At 40.7% G+C, this 16581-nt stretch overlaps 1 protein-coding gene across 4 annotated transcripts in view; it reads left to right on the top strand.

The window, feature by feature from the left end:
• MSRA (methionine sulfoxide reductase A) overlaps positions 1-16581 on the top strand; it is a 286803-nt gene that overhangs the window by 187399 nt on the left and 82823 nt on the right. For all 4 annotated transcript variants that reach the window (XM_032471090.1, XM_032471093.1, XM_032471091.1 and 1 more), the window contains 2 exons: positions 2897-3001; positions 16255-16361. In XM_032471090.1, coding sequence (XP_032326981.1) covers positions 2897-3001; positions 16255-16361 — 212 coding nt within the window. The remainder of the gene's footprint in view (positions 1-2896; positions 3002-16254; positions 16362-16581) is intronic.

The following is a 16581-nucleotide window of genomic DNA, read 5'->3' as shown; positions in this document are numbered from 1 at the left end:
AGACACAAAATAAGATTTTAAAGTAGATCAAAGGTGGTTCTACAATAACATAATCAACGAATCATCTTCCCATAATCCACCATCACTCTTTTCATGTCTATTAGCATAAAATCCGGTTTTATTTACTTATTTATTTTTTTGAGGTATAGTTGATTTACAGTGTTGTGTTAATTTCTGGTGTACAGCATCTTGATTCAGATATACATATGTATTTCTTTTCATATGCTTTTCATTATAGGCTATTACAAGGCATTGAATGTAGTTCCCTGTGCTATACAGTAGGACCTTGAATTTTTTCTGTTTTATGTATATATAGTAGTCAGTATCTGTAAGTCCTGAACTCCCAATTTATCCCTCCCTATCTCCTTCCACCCTGGCATAAAATCTGTTTAGATTGACTATTGTTTAGTATGACTATAATATTTGAATTAAAATTATGTAGACTGACCAATTAAGAATAAAATACTAATAACCTAATATAAAAAGGACATAAAAATTAGAGCAAATAAAAATTTAAATGATTAATAAGCATGACTTTTTAACCTAATAATTAAATTCATGAGCAGTAAAATGGTAGGATACTGTCTTCCATCTATAAATTGGTAGGGGTTAAAAACCCTGTAATGGTGACTGAGGCTGGCCCTCAGATATGCTGCCAATTGGGAGAAAAAACTGGGTCAACTTTAATGAGTAGCAGTTTGACACTAGGTGTCAGGAAACTTAAAAATGTTTAGAAACATTGGTCTAGAAATTCCACTTATATAACTAAGGCTTGAGGCAGCCTCAGAAATGTAGAAAAACATTTATATTCATAGGTTAAAAATGGGATTCAGTCCAAATGCACAGAAACAGTGAATGGTTAAATAAGTCGCCGTAGGGCCATCTTCGGAGTGTAATATAGTCATTATAAACGGTATTTCCTATAAATTTCAGTGGTATGAGAAAACACAATATTGCTGGTAAGTAGAAAAAGCTTGATGTAGTGATTATAATAAAACCAATTGTGTGTCATGGTGTGCGTATGTGTTTTGTGTGTGTATCTGGTGTGTATCTAGGAAGAAATGTGTAAAAATATTCATAGTACTCATCTTATTTGGTAGAAGTGTAAGTGATTTTTATTTTCTTTTTTATACAGATGCACATTTTCTAAGCTTCATGATGTTTGCAAATTATTGTTTCTACCATCAGAAATACATTTAAAATTTTTTTAAAAGACTAAAGATAATGAATAGATTTCTTTCCTTTTCTGGATTCAGTGCATTTTGCTCTCTCAGCTTTGATGTATTGGACAGGACCCTGAACTGGAAGTCAGAAGGTAGTTTTTCAGGTTATGGTCCAGAAATTTACTAGCTATGTGACCTTGGGCAAGTCTAACTTACATGTACCTGTTTCCCCGTTTGTAAAATGGGGATTTCTACCTTCGCTGCCAGTACCACTGGAGGGTTGTCAGAATTAAGGTGACATTGCCAACACAGGGGGAAATCACTTTTGCAAACTAAGGTGTAAGTTCAAAGGATTCCCCAAACCACCGTGAGGCTTGGTAATTTGTTAGAAGGACTCACAGAACTCCCCGAGAGCTGTTATCTTCACAGGTTGATTACAGGGAAAGGATACAGATCAAAATCAGCCAAAAGAAGAGAGCATCAGGCAGAGTCTGGAAGGGTTCCAGGGTGAAACTTTCGTGTCATCTCCCACGTAGTCAGAATGTGTTGCCCTCCTGGCATCCACGCATGATGACATGCCAAGAGTATTGCCAGCCAGGAAGCTCCCCCCAAGCTCTGGTGTCCAGAGTTTTTATTGGGGCTTCATTATGGAGGTGTGATTGATTGATTGCTCACATGGCTGGACTCAGCCTTCAGATCAACGGATACTCTGTTGCCCAAAACCCCCACCCTCAGTCACAGGGTTGGTCTTTCTGTCTTAGCAGCCCCTCCCGTAACACTGTTGGCACCCCTACCAAAAGGCTGTTAGTGTGGCTGGCCCTTCTCTAAATAAGGGCACTCATTTCAGGTATCAGAGGCCAAGGCAAAGGCTGGCTACCTATTTGGGCAAGGCTCAATTCTTTCCTACACATAGGTGGCTGAAAAGAGAGGGGAAACAAATTTAAATGTAGAGATGCTGTTAGTTTGGAGGGGTCTATTATTTACCGTGTTCTAACGCTGTAAAATAAGAGAGGGCATGAATTCCATCGGTACGAGTGATGCTGCAAATCCCCGCTTCCCTGATCCACAGGACTGTGGGGACCACCTTTGAGAAGGGGCTGGCTGGCAGTGGGGGCTGCAGACAGGCGTTTGCTACAGGAGTTGTTTATCACAGAGATGAATTAGGCTGAGAAAACACTTATCGCCTGCTGGGTCTAGGAACCTGACCCTTGCCTCGGTGCTAACAGCACAGCAAATATGTCCCTCCGTTAACAAATTTATCTAACGTGAACGAGCTCTATACCTGTTTTTTCCCCAGGTTTCTCTACCTGGCACCATCTCCCTCCACGGTACAGCTGAGCTTATTACTACATACAGCATGGGGTGATGATAAAAGTAAATTGGCTTATTCCTCTTTGCATAGGTTCGAATCTGTAGCACCATGTTAGATTGGATCCTTAAGGTTCCCTAAGAGTGAGATTAGAAAAAATGAAAACCTGAGTTTATTTTCTCATGAAATTAAAAAAAAAAATTAGAGCACACTGAAGAGAAATCACCATCCTCAGGAAGCTTGCTGGAGCTCAGCTGTGTGCGTCTCTGGAAAAAAGGACCAGTGACAGAGACTTAAGATGAAACCGTCATAGTTGTGCCTCCCGCCCTGCCTTCAAAGGGAAGAATTTCAGCCTTTGTCTAGTGGTTTTCCGGAAACAAATAATGTGTAATAAATTGATGTTGTATGTTCTGTTTCTTTCAAGGAAACACTGGCCACGCAGAGGTAGTCCGAGTGGTGTACCAGCCAGAACGCATCAGCTTTGAGGAGCTGCTCAAGGTCTTCTGGGAGAATCATGACCCGACCCAAGGTAGATGAGTGAGCCAGTATTTAATTATCTTACTAATTACAGCGGGGATAATTAGTGTTTGAGCTGCATGGAAGAGATGAACCTTGAAATCACACAGGAGCTCAAGAATATGATTGCAGACATTTATTGACGGAGAAGAGGAGGGGCTGGGGGGAGAAAGGGTGAGAGAATAAAGGCGCAGCCACAGTGTGCGCCCCTCCCCCCTTTACAGCTGTCAGGGGTGGGAAAATTCCCACAGAGAGGGACGCCAGACAATAGAGAGTCGTTCACCTTTGATTATTGCATTATTCCTCCTTAATGCAGTCTTTTGTCTACAAAATTAAAGTGTCTTTCTAGCAGCTCCAAAGTTTTCCTGATTTATGGTTCCTTTATTTCCCTGAATTTAGCCTTTCTCATCTTTTGACGTTATCAGCTTTCTTTTCTCTTTGAAATGTCTGCGGGTGATTTAAAAGAGAAAAAAAGCTTAATAAAGGTAAAATGCAGTAATCAGTGGGTCTATAATGCTTGAGTTATTTAAATATTTCACTTATCTTCTTTGGAATTTATTATATGGAAATATTCATATATTGGGGCTATAAACAATGGTGGTCAGAAATTTTGTTTGAATGCACACACAAGCAAAAATCCCATGTTGGCAAATACCATTGTAATATTCAATAAGGGAGCAATTTCCAGATTTCATCTTAACAGCCTTACAAGCACTGCTTTGCTAGTGTGATGATCTGATATTGTGAGGCTTAGGAACTGAAAAGTCCTATGTATCTAATGTGATTTTCGCAAACCCACAAACAGATTGTTCGTTTAGCAATTTGTCTATTTAACAAAAATGTTTTCCATTTGGTGTTAGGTTTTGGGGTTGGGGGCGTCCCAAAGGGACTGTTCCCTGATGAACGGATGGATGTGTTTTTTCCAACTGTGTGTTGTGCTTTGTGGTGGAAACCTTCCCAGGACCACAGCAGCACAGGGTGCTGAGTCCTAAGTTCTGGTTCCACCTAGTGCCCGGATGATTTGCCAGAGGGTAAAGGTCAGAGCTCAGGCAAGAATAGCAGAATGATCAGTGAGGGTAGGGCAGGTCCAGGATGGAGGCCTTGGAAGGAGGCCAGGAGCAGGCTCTCCATTACAGCGAGGTCCACTCTTTTTGCCAGATACTCTGCTAAGTGATGCTAGATGACTAAGTGGTCTGGAATAAGCAGCAGTACCCGACCTTTTGGTTACCACACAGGGAAAAATATGTTCCTATAGGAAGACAATAGTTTAATCCCAATAAACTGATGTCAAATGAGCTTTCAGAGAAATATATGTAAGACCACAGACCCAGGTGTTAACCTGAAATAATTAAAACAAGATATATGTTAATCCTGGGGCATGAAAGCAAAAACGTGAGTTCAGAAGAACTCTGGTATCAATGGATTTAATTCCATTGATAATCTGAAAGGTCTAAAACCTGTGGTCATGAAGTCATTTTTCTGAGGTAAGAATTTGCAGTCCACTCTCTGAAGGGTGGGTGTGCGGCAGCAGATAGCTGGGACGCAGGTGAACTTGACCATCTGACCACAACCTTTTAATTTCTCTTCTTGAAGCCTCATGGTGACTCCTGTCACTTTTCACAGTGCAGAGTGGCCCAGAAAAGAAAAGCACCAGTAGAGCAAATGAGGGAGGTGGAGGCGTGTAAGATCGGTTGCTCTTACTCCGAAAATGGATGTTTCTAAAGACAGCAGCGTGTTGGATTTGGTGGAGACTCTGGTCAGTGAAGCAATAGCCCATTCGAGGTTTTTTTGGGAAAGAAGAGTAAGAGATTTCCTAAAACTGCTTGAGGCATGCTCTTAGCTGCACCAGAATTACTTATCAACAAAGAGACGAAATTTGAAGAAAAAGCTGAGAAGGCATTGATCTTAGATGTGATCATGTACCTGGGCTATTCACGAATTCTCCACAGCAACAGAACTCAAGAGAAATGGGTTTTGATTAGCATGTTGAAAGACTTTAGTGCCTTGTTTATAAAGTCATTAAGGATTTGCAGGGGCCACTTAAATTTTTTAGTTATAATTTACTTCATTTTGTGGGAGAAGCAATATAGATGATATTAGCAAATGTGGGGGTTCTGGCTAATGACAAGAGTCTTCTGTAGTGGAAACAGCAAGAATTTAAGGTTAATTTAAGTCCCCTTTCAATTAAATCAGATCTTCATGGCATAGACTAGACAGAAAATCCTGCATGCCCCTCACTGCTTCAAGGCACTAAAGCAGCTCTCACAGTGTGGGTCCTAATGAGAAGGAGGAAATCCCCATGGCCCGCCGTTTTGAAGGGAGCAAAGCTGGTAGGTAAGAGCTGTCAGAAAGCGTGGGCTCCTAGGGATATGGGGAGGGGGCAGACACCTGTTTTCCGTCGTCGCCAACAGGCAGTGAGTCCTGAGAGAGTGACACAATGGATTAGCTTCAGGTGAAGTTTACAGATTATTGGCCAGTAAGTGGAATAGTCTTGTCTCTTAATTTGCTTCAGAACTACTTTTGCAAAGCATTCAGATATCACTGTTTAAGCTGATAGGTCTTCTCTGGCATTGCCTTACTCATGGGGCAAACACACTTCCTCCAGGCTCCCAAGGATAGCAGGCTCATTCCTGACCATGTGGTCCCCAGTTCCCCTGATCTCCAGACAACACGGCAGAGTGGGACATTTAGATTTGGGTTCTGGCCCCAGTGAGACCTCTTCTCAACCTCGCGACCTTGGCCAAGACACAGTCTGAACCTCTGTTTTCTCACCTATCAAAAAGGGATGATGGTTTCTATCCTGCATACTTCTTGGGTTGTCATACGAACTAAATGAAATCATGTGAAAATAACTTGAAAATGCTCAAGTATCATGCAAGAGGTAGGCATTTTTGATGTGTCCTTTTCAGCACAACAGTACAATTTCACTGGGTTCATTTTTTTAAATTAATAAATTTATTTTTATTCTTATTTTTTATCGACGTGTAGTCGCTTTACAATGTTACTTTCAGAGGTACAGCAAAGCGCTTCAGTTACACATATACATATATACATGGGGTTTTTTTTTTTTGGTTTCTTTTCCGTTATGGCTTATAACAAGAAATTGATTATAGTTCCCTGTACTATACACAGTAGGTCTTGTTGTTTAATCTATTTTGTATATAGTAATATGTATCTGTTAATCCCAAACTCCTAATCTGTCTCTCCCCCCTACTTTCCTCCCTGGTAACCATAGTTTGTTTTCTATGTCTATGGGTTTATTTCTGGTTTGTAAATAAATTTTTTATTTTTAGATTCCACATAAAAGCGACAGCATATGATATTTGTCTTTCTTTGTCTGGCTTACTTCACTTAATATGATAATCTCTAGGTCCATCTGTGTTACTGCAAATGGCATTATTTCGTTTTTTATGGCTGAGTAATATTCCATTGTGTTTATATACCACATCTTCTTTATCCATTTATCTGTCAATGGACATTCAGGTTGTTTCCATGTCTCAGCTATTGTAAATTAGCTGCTGTGAACATTGGGGTGCCTGTGGCTTTTTGAAATACAATTTTCTTTGGATGTATTGCTGGATTATATGGAAAGTGTATTTTTAGTTTTTTAAGGAACCTCCATACTGTCCTCCATAGTGGTTGCACCAAATTACATTCCCACCAACAGTGTGGGAGGGTTCCTGTTTCTCCACATCCTCTCCAGCATTTATTATTTGTAGACTTTTTAATGATGGCCATTCTGACTGGTATGAGGTAAAACTTCACTGTAGTTTTAATTTGCATTTCTCTACTAGCTAGTGAAATGGAGCACCTTTTCGTGTGCCTGTTGGCCATCTGGATATCTTCTCTGGAGAGATGTCTAGGTCTGGGAAAATTGGACAACTGGACAGTTATATGTAAAAGAATGAAATTAAAACATTCTCTAACACCATATACAAAAATAAACTCAAAGTGGATTAAAGACCTAAATGTAAGACCGGATACTGTAAAGCTCCTAGAGGAAAACATGGGCAGAACACTCTTTGACATAACTCACAGCAATGTTTTTTCCAACCAGCTCCTAGAGTAGTGGAAATAAAAGCAAAAATAAACAAACAGGACCTAATTAAACTTAAAAGCTTTTGCACAGCTAAGGATACCATCAAGAAAACAAAAAGACAACCTACAGAACGGGAGAAAATATTTGCAAATGATGCCACCGACAAGGGACTAATTTCCAAAATACACAAACAGCTCATACAGCTTAATATTAAAAAAAAAAAAAAACAAAAGAAGCAACTCAATCAAAAAATGGGCAGAAGACCTATTTATTTATTTTCATATTCTTGATTTCTGTGGGAAAATATTTACCCTCTACCTACTGAGGTGGGGTTTTCTACCCACGAAGCTTGTTTTGGACTTCCTGTTCGTTGGAAAGATTCCAGTGTTGTTTGTGTTCTCATTCTGTGGTGACACGGCTGCTGCTGGTGGGGGTGAGGCTGGAGGACAGGGAACTCCTGACGTCTGCTGCCTGGCACAGTCCTCAAAAGAACCAGATAAGCCCCCAGCCTCTCGCGCGTGATCTGGATCCCTCTACCTAGCTTGCTCTGTGCGCGCTCTATGCATGAGCTACATCATTTCAGGCCTCCTGTTCCTGCATCAGGATACGGGGCACAGACCCTGAACCTTGGGCCAAGACACAGGTACAAAGTGTGCAATGTAGAGACTCAGCGTTGTCTCACTTGACCCCATAAATCTGGCTTCTCAGTTCCACCCTGTTGTCTCCTCTTCATCCTGGGGGAAAGGGTAGGAACATTTACAAAGCACCCGTTATGGGCCAGTCTTAGTGGTAGATGCTTTATGTCTGTCATTTCATTTAACCCTTAACACAGAACCTTATGAACTGCGGTTCGTTGTCTTCACTTAACAGAAGAGAAGAAACGACGTTCCAGGCAACTGAGCATCTTGCTTGATGTGGATGTCACTGTTTGGATGCAGCTCTGTCTAAAGCCCAGGGCTGTTTTCTTTTCCCGACACCAGAGGGGTCCATGCTTCCTGACTAGGAGGACCTCTTCTAAGCGGAAACGTTTTCCAGAATCCCCCATGTGATAGATTTATGCCCTTTGTAACTTTTTTAAAGCAAATATATTGAAATGCTGCTACAAATTTAATCACACTTTAAACTGCATGCCTGTTTTATTACCCACCACCATGTCACGTACCTCTGGAAAACGGAAATGCCCACACGCGTGATGCATCCTGCAGCCTCTGGGCCTTGCCTGCTGCACAGTTGGGTTTGGGGACCTCTTGTAGCCCCAGGACTCCCCAGGGACTGCGGCCGCAGGTGGGGAACTGCTCCGGTGCACTCCCAAGGGGGCAGAGGCCTTCTGGCTGAGACTGCTAGCTGACCCCAGTGTCCATTTCCCCAATTCTGAAAGATTGGAATTTTAGCCGGATAAGCAGCCACCAAGAAAGACTGCATTTCCCAGACTCCTCATGGATAAGTATAGCCAAGTGTTCACATTCTGACAGCCAGGGCGTGCGTACAGATGATGGTATCAACTTCTTGGCTGTGTGCGCTGAGAGGAAAGGCTGTCCTCATCCTCATCCTCGTCCTCCCATCCCACAGGTGGCCTGTGGAAGTCATGATGGACCATCTCAGACCACAGGGAGGGGCCTTGCCCTTGTAACTGAGGAGCTACAGGACATAAGGCTCCAGTGCCACTACCCCAGGCTGGGCTCTTTCTGTAAGAAGAGTCTTCTTTAAGCTACTCTTATTTTGGTTCATTTTAGTTCTTTTTTTTTTTTTTTTATCCCCTACAACAGCTGAACTATTCCTGACTGAAGTAGCCTTCAACTATGAGCTGGTGATGAACTCACAGTCTCTGCTCTGAAGATCTTAATTAAAATGTGTCCTTAATTAGAACATCTTTAATCAAATCTGTTAAGACGATGGACTCTGGGGTTAGAGGAGATGGCTTTAACCAGGTCTGCCGCATACCAGCCGCGTGGCCTGGGGAAGTTACGTCACTCGTCGCCTCCATCTCCACCTGGCCACCAGGGTCCTCGCTCTCCTTTTCTCCTCTCTGACCGGCCTGTCTTGCCCCTTCCCGACTCAGCTAGAGAGACTTTGCAGCCTCCTCCCAGGTTTCGCTACCACGGTTCCCCCGCTTCTTCCTAACACTTACCGCGAAGCAGAATTTTTATGTTTACTCGTTTATTAACTGCTCCTCTTCTACAAAATCAGCTCCATCTTCAGTATTTTCTCATTAAACAAATGAGTGAGGGGACCTCAGTTTTCCCCATCTGTAAAATGGTTCCTACCCCACTGATACATCAGTGTGTATCAGGGTGGGTGCAGGAATGTGGTCTGTTGGGCAGAGCCCAGTGCCAGGCAGAGGGTAAGCTCGCCGTGTATCACAGCCACTGGGCTCATCCTGCCCGAGGAAGAGCTGTTTCACCAGCCCCCGTTTGTTTACCTTGCTCTCTTTTGAATCCCAGTATTTCTCCATTTTTCTCTGTCATTTTTCCCATCTCATATTCTGCATACTCCGGATCATTTCCTACACTTGGTCCAAATCCTTTATCCTCAGTCAGCAACTCAGCACCCCTTTCCCTCCCACGCCCACCCCCCACCCTCCCACAGGGAGCTTCCCAGTTGTCCTCAGTGGCTTCGTGTGGCTCCGTGGCCACGCTGTGTCTGGTGCTGGGTTTCTTGGAGCCCCAGGACCACACACTCTGGCTGGCTGCCTTACCCTCAGAGCCAAGAGCAGGAGATTAATGTGGTTCCTTAGCCCGTGGTTGGAACTCAAGACCCCCCAGGACTCTTCTCCATTCAGTGCCCTTGGACCCCACATCCCACCTCTCACTGTGAAGCATTGCTCAAGGTGTGTTGCTCCCAGGAGGCCCCCAGAGAATCAGGGATGGCGTTGGTCCATTCCTTCTCCAGCAGATTTGCTTCATAGCCTGTTTCAGGTGCACAGCAGAGAGGCCAGCACCCCCCCCCCCGACTCCCCCCGGCCCTGGGCTGTCTACTGGGAAGCATTAATTGGAGAGAGAAAAATCCTAGTTTCCTTCTGTTTCTCATCAAGTTGGCAATTAAGAGCTGATGTTCGTATATTTGAACTTGCCAAATTAATATCTGAACTTCGTTGTGCTGACCCTTTTAAGTTAGTTTTTAAAAAATAAGTCACCAGTTTTTGAAGGACTGTCCTTTTTTTAGACCATGTACAAGAAATCTATCATCTGCAAATAATTAGACAGTGGGAATGATATTGTATTGCTAATGAGCAGATGTGCGTACTTACAGTGCAGAAACAGCTGCACACACATAAAATGCAAAAACAACCCAAACCCAGCATTATGAATTCTGAAAGGGATTTCATTCTTTTAAGAATTTCAGAAACAGAAAAAAAAAAAAGAAAAGAAAAGAAACAAAGAATTTAACTGATATTTTTCTTTATTAATTGTTCTTTCAGTCATACTTTTCCACGCATAACATTATCACACATGTACGTAGTGTCTTTGTATTTGCAAATGTGCTATTTGCACTTTCAAATCCCTCTCTCATGTAATCCTGTAGGGCTTACGCTTAACATTTTTCCTCTGCCTTTCTAGTGCTTTAAGGGTTTGGTGCCTCCAGACTCAATGCAAGACTCCTACTGGGTGTTTAGTCTGGGCTGGGCGTGGTGCTAGGTTCTTATGTGCATGTAACCCCATTTGATCCCAGAGTAACCTGTGAGTAGGTGGTCTTAGACCCATTTTACAGATGAACAGACAGGCCCAGAGAGGTGAAGTGATTTGCCATGAGCCAGGTAGTACATTATGTGTCAGAGCTGGGTTTTGGACCTAAGGGTTCATTTTCAAACCTTATATTCTTTCCGTTGTATAGTACGTGGTCCTACATTGTTACAAGATTACATATGTTACAAGAGCCAACAGAAAGCATGCCATGACCAGAAACAGCAGCACATTATCCACGGAAGAGTTTCTGTCCTCACTGAGCTCCTTGTAATACCCATTAAATCCTGTTTTATAATCCTGTTAAGGATTTTCAAGATGAAGAAGTTCAAATGGGCTGTTTTTTTAAGGCTGTAAATCAAATGTCTTTGTATCGAATAGTGTGGTAGCAGAAGTTAGAAATGCTAATATCTTTTGGCAGCCTATACAAAGAGCAGGGAGCCAAGAATTTCTTTTGAAGGATGTGATTGGGTCAGTAAGTTCACATAGGCTTTTGAAAACTTTCAGCCAGGAAGAATTCCACATCTTTTAGACAGGAGTGGTGAAATTGTTTAAACTTTGCTGATCAATTCCTGAAATGATATAAAATCAATAAGAAGAAATGAAGTCAGAAGAATTACATTACTTCACATAAAAAAGTATTAAATCAGATAAGAGAGAAAAAAAATCAGAGCTGATAACGTTGGCAGGAGCTAGAATTTCCAGGTTCCAGAAATGGCAGGCTAGATTATTCAGATTGACTTTCTCATCAAAAACAGCTCAAAATGTTGGATAAGATTTAAAAAAAAAAATTAAAAGCATCACATCAAAAAGCCAACAAAGTGCTTAGGAATTACCGTGTTAAAATTGAAGGGAACACAGAAATCCAGACAGGTAAGCAGGGGACTAAAACACCTTTGTTCTGGGAAATTTGCCAATCCCAGAAGAGTTGGGTCTTGAGGGCTTTTTAAAGGATATAGAGGGTATGACCAGTACAATTAAAGCACTTGATCTGATGGACATATATAAAACACTGTACCCTACACCTTCTTAATCACACATGGAACATATATGAGGCCATAAAGTTTGAATATGTTGCAAAAGGACTAAAATCACAGAGATTATGTTTCTTTCACCATAATGCAATTACACTATAAATCAATAGCAAAAAGGATAGCTAAAATATAGAAAATCCTTTTATGTTAGAAGAGAAGAAATTTTCTAATTATCTTATGGATCAAAGACAGCCATAATGGAAATTAGAAAAAATTTTGAACTGACTGGTAGTTAAAATACTATACATCAAAACTTGTAGGGCATAGCTAAAGCAGTTCTTAGCGAGAAATATAGAGCCTTAAATTCATACATTCGAGGTAGAGAAAGATAGAGCTCAGTGTCCATCTCAAGAACTTAGAAAATCAGCAAAAACATAAGCCAAACAATGAAGAAGAAAGAAATAATAAAGAACAAAAATAAATGGAATAGAAAGTAAAAAAGTAGTAGAGAGGATCAATGAAGCTAAAAGTTGGTATTTCAAAATGGCTAATAAAATTAATAAAAACATTGGAAAGTTGATCAAGAAGAAAATGAGAAGGCATAAGTACCCAACATTGGGAAGAAAATATGGAATATCACTACAGATAGGCAGTCTTGAGAAAAAAGGACAAACCTGGAGGTATCAGGCCCCCTGATTTCAGTCTGTAATACAAAGCTACAGTCATCAAAACAGCATGGTACTGGCAGAAAAACTGACACATAGATCAACAGAAAAGACTACAGAGACCAGAAATAAACCCATAAGCATTATGGTCAATTAATCTATGACAAAGGAGGCAAGAATTTACAATGGAGAAAAGACAGTCTCTTTAATAAGTAGTGCTGGGAAAATTGGACAGCCACATGTAAAACAATGAGATTAAAACATTTCCTCACACCATATACAAAAATAAACTCCAAATGGATTAAAGACCTAAATGTAAGACCGGATACTATAAAACTCCTAGAGGAAAACACAGGCAGAACACTCTTTAACATAGATCATAGCTCTGTGTGTGTGTGTGTGTGTGTGTGTGTGTGTGTGTGTAGGATCTGTCTCCAAAGACAAAAGAAATAAAAGCAAAAATAGACAAATAAGACCTAATTACACTTAAAAGGTTTTGCACAGCAGAGGAAACCATAGACAAAACGAAGGACAACCTACCAAATGGGAGAAAATATTTGCAAATGATATAACCAATAAGGAGTTATTATCTAAAATATGTAAACAGTTCTCATACAACTCGATATCAGTAAACAAGCAACTCAATTAAAAAATGGGCAGAAGCCCTGAATAGACATCTGTCCGAAGAAGATATACAGATAGCTAACAAGCACATGAAAGATATACAACATTGCCAATTATTAGAGAAATGCAAATCAAAACCACAGTGAGATATCACCTCACACTGTCAGAATGGTTAACATCAAAAAGTCTACAAATAACAAATGTTAGTGAGGATGTGGAGAAAAGGGAACCCTTGTACACTCTTGGTAAGAATGTAAACTGGTGCAGCCACTATGGAAGACAGTATGGAAGTACCTCAAAAATCTAAAAACAGAATTACCATATGATCCAGCAAGTCCACTCTTGGATATATATCTGAAAAAAAAAACTAACTCAAAAAGATATGTGCACCCCAATGTTCATATCAGCATTATTTATAATAACCAAGATATGGAAACAACCTAAGTATCCATCAATAGATGAATGGACAAAGAAGATGTGGTGTATATATACAATGGAATATCATTCAGCCATAATATAACTAATAATACATAATATTACTCAGCCATTTGCAACAATGTGGACAGACCTAGAGGGTATTATGCTTAGTGAAATAAATCAGAAAGAGAAAGATAAATACTCTATGTTATCACTTATATGTGAAATCTAAAAAATAACACAAACAAATGTATATAACAAAACAGAAACAGACTCACAGATATAGAGAACAAACTAATGGTTACTAGTGGGGAGAGAAAAGGGGAAAGGGTAAGATAGGGCTAGAGGATTAAGAGGTACGAACTATTACATATAAAATAAATAAGCAACAAGGATCTGTTGTGTGTATGTTGAGAAGCATTCCTTAAACAAGGTATAGAAAGTATTAACCGTAAGAGAAACTGCTTGATAAATTTAACTATATATTAAAATCAAACTTTGGTTCATCAAAAAATATCATAAAGAAATTGTAAGGACAGAGAGGTTATATTTGACTAAGTATTAGTATCCAAGATACATAAATATTTTTAAAAATTAAAAAAATCTCCAATAGATTTTTTTTAAAGGCAGACCACTGAATAGAAAAATGGGCGAAAGACTAGAACAGTGGTGAAGACCGTCTTATTTCTGAATCCCAGTAGCTGGTACCTTGGACAGGGAAAAACAGATGAATGAATGGAAGGAAGACAAGAAGGCAAGAAGTCAGGAAGAAGGGCTTTTAAAACGATTTTTATCATTAATTTTCATTGTTCCTGTTTCTTTCTACCAGTCTGCAAGTCTTTCTTTCCCACTTCCTAGTAACCCCAGTGAGTGTGAGCTTGAGCAGTACAAGATAATTGCCAACAGGCTTGATTTTTTCAAGCTTCAGATCAGAGACCAAGAGTGAAGACATCGTATTGTGAAGCTCTTCATGGGCTGGGGCAGGGGAAGGAGAATTCACTCAAAGAGACTTCCCCCTCTCTTGGGTTTGTTTTCCACTAAAATGGAGAACTAGGGTGGAGATTAGCAGAGGTAAAATTTAACTAGGAAGGTAATTCTGTAAAAATAAATAAATAAATAGATGTAATAAACAGGAAAAAACTAAATAGTACATTTCTACACACATAAAATTAATTCTGAACCTCTCTTTAGATCGTTTATCTGTGTAACCCCTGCTGTGTGAGTATCTGAGAGATTAATATAAATAATACTTTTTCTGGGGGGAAAAAGAGTTGCTCCTAGAATATCTTGTGTGATGTCATTGGTTATTTTTATTTCAAACTAGTTCTGAGCTGTTCTAAGATTATGAAAAGTTGTAAATATAGAAGTGTTTAACACCTGCATCATTTTTTACAGTCAGCAGAGTGCTTTACAGGTTCCGTCTCATTTACTCCTCCCCACAAACCTATAGGTTAGGCCCTTATAATCCTTGTTCTGCGGAAGAGGTTTGAAGCTCAGAAAGATGAGGTAATTTGCATAACACGTCAGTGGCAGAATCAGACTCAAAAACAAGATCTTGCAGCTCCAAGTCCTAGGCTTCTTACAAGGGGTTTAGTAAGCAGATTTTCCTCACATATGAATGACTGTTTGGCGTTCATTATATAAACCAATGGAGGTTGAAAGAAATGGTGAAAGTTTAATGATGCTAAACATCTGTAAATGCAATGTCTTAAAAATAATGAGAACAGAAAATCCATAGTTCTGTAGGTTTTTCAATCTGTTGAACATAAAATCATATTTCCCAGTGAACCATCTGTCTTCAAATTTGAAGCTTCTGTCTGTTTAAGAAGCCCCTTCCTTAGTGAACCAAGAAGTATGTGTATTGGAATTAACCAAATACACACACGTCTGGGGCTATATATGTATGGTTTGGTTTAAGATATGCCTTCTCCTCAGGATGAACTTTAATGGAAAAAGTCAATCAAAATAATGTTGTTGAGTAGATGGGAGAGTTAATGCCTTGTCCAGTTTCATTCAAGACTCAAAGGATCCTGAACAAAGGCTGTGACATTTTCTCTCTATTCTCTGCTGTATCTCTTTAGCACTTTCTTGTCCTCCTTTCTGGCCAGTCAAGGGTTTAGCCAGAGTTGACCAAGAAGAGAACATGTATTGATTCTGACACGGGGAGCTTTTAGTTTTATTAGAACATCCAAGAAGATCAGGGCTGTAAATTCAAATTTGAAAGACAGATTTGAAATTTGCCCACTGATGAATAACTCCCATCTTTCCAATGGATGGTTAGTTTGGGTTTGTACAAAGAGAAAAGTGCAGGGAGTCTGGGGCAAGGCTGTGTGTCATGCCTGTGAACTTACTGCTCTTTAAGGCGGTCCACAGGATGTTGGGGACAGCCCAGGCCTGCACAGGAGGACAGGGACAACAGTGACAGAAGCCACATCAGTATTATAGTAGAACTGAGGATCAAGTCAGAATGCAGAACCAAGGGATCACGGCTTCAGGGAAGGGTCCATACATCCCTAGCCTGGATCACAGTGGTAGTATAAACTCTGATTGTAGAAATAATCCATGGATCATTTTTTACAGAAATTCATTACCTTACATACTTGCCTAGAATGACAGCCATGTACATCTTTTCTGTACGGCCACACAATTTTCTGAAATCTTCCTGATATTTCAAACCCTTAGTTAGGTTGTCCCATCAGGGCAAGAGAAGCTCTAAAAACACATGTAAACTTACAGGCTTCATTAGATCCTCCTTCAACCAGATGATCTGTGAAAATATGACCCTTCGAAGAGCCCTCTGTTATACCATATCCTTGGAGTGATTCTCAGATGTTCCCAGTCATGCCCTCTGCCTTCCTCTTCCCTAGGCTTGCGCCAGGGCAACGACCATGGCTCTCAGTACCGCTCTGCCATCTACCCGACCTCCACCGCGCACATGGAGGCAGCCCTGAGGTCCAAGGAGGACTACCAGAAGGTAGGGTCCCCCCTCTCCCTCCTGGGAACCCCCTGCAGAGGGAGAGTCCGCTTCTTGTCACCTGGCACTGTGTTCCATTTGCATGTGGTTTGGAAGTTTCTCTCAGCCTCTAGGAACACAGCCCCTCTGCTCCACAGAAGCGCTAAATGAGCAGACCCTGATGCATTTCTCTTTGAAATCAACTCATCCGGATGAACATACATAGCTTAACACTTAGTCT

The sequence above is a fragment of the Camelus ferus genome, chromosome 31 (assembly GCF_009834535.1).
Source record: "Camelus ferus isolate YT-003-E chromosome 31, BCGSAC_Cfer_1.0, whole genome shotgun sequence".
NCBI lineage: Eukaryota > Metazoa > Chordata > Mammalia > Artiodactyla > Camelidae > Camelus > Camelus ferus.
Note: the sequence above shows the minus strand (reverse complement) of the source record. Positions and strands in the feature narration are given on the sequence as shown.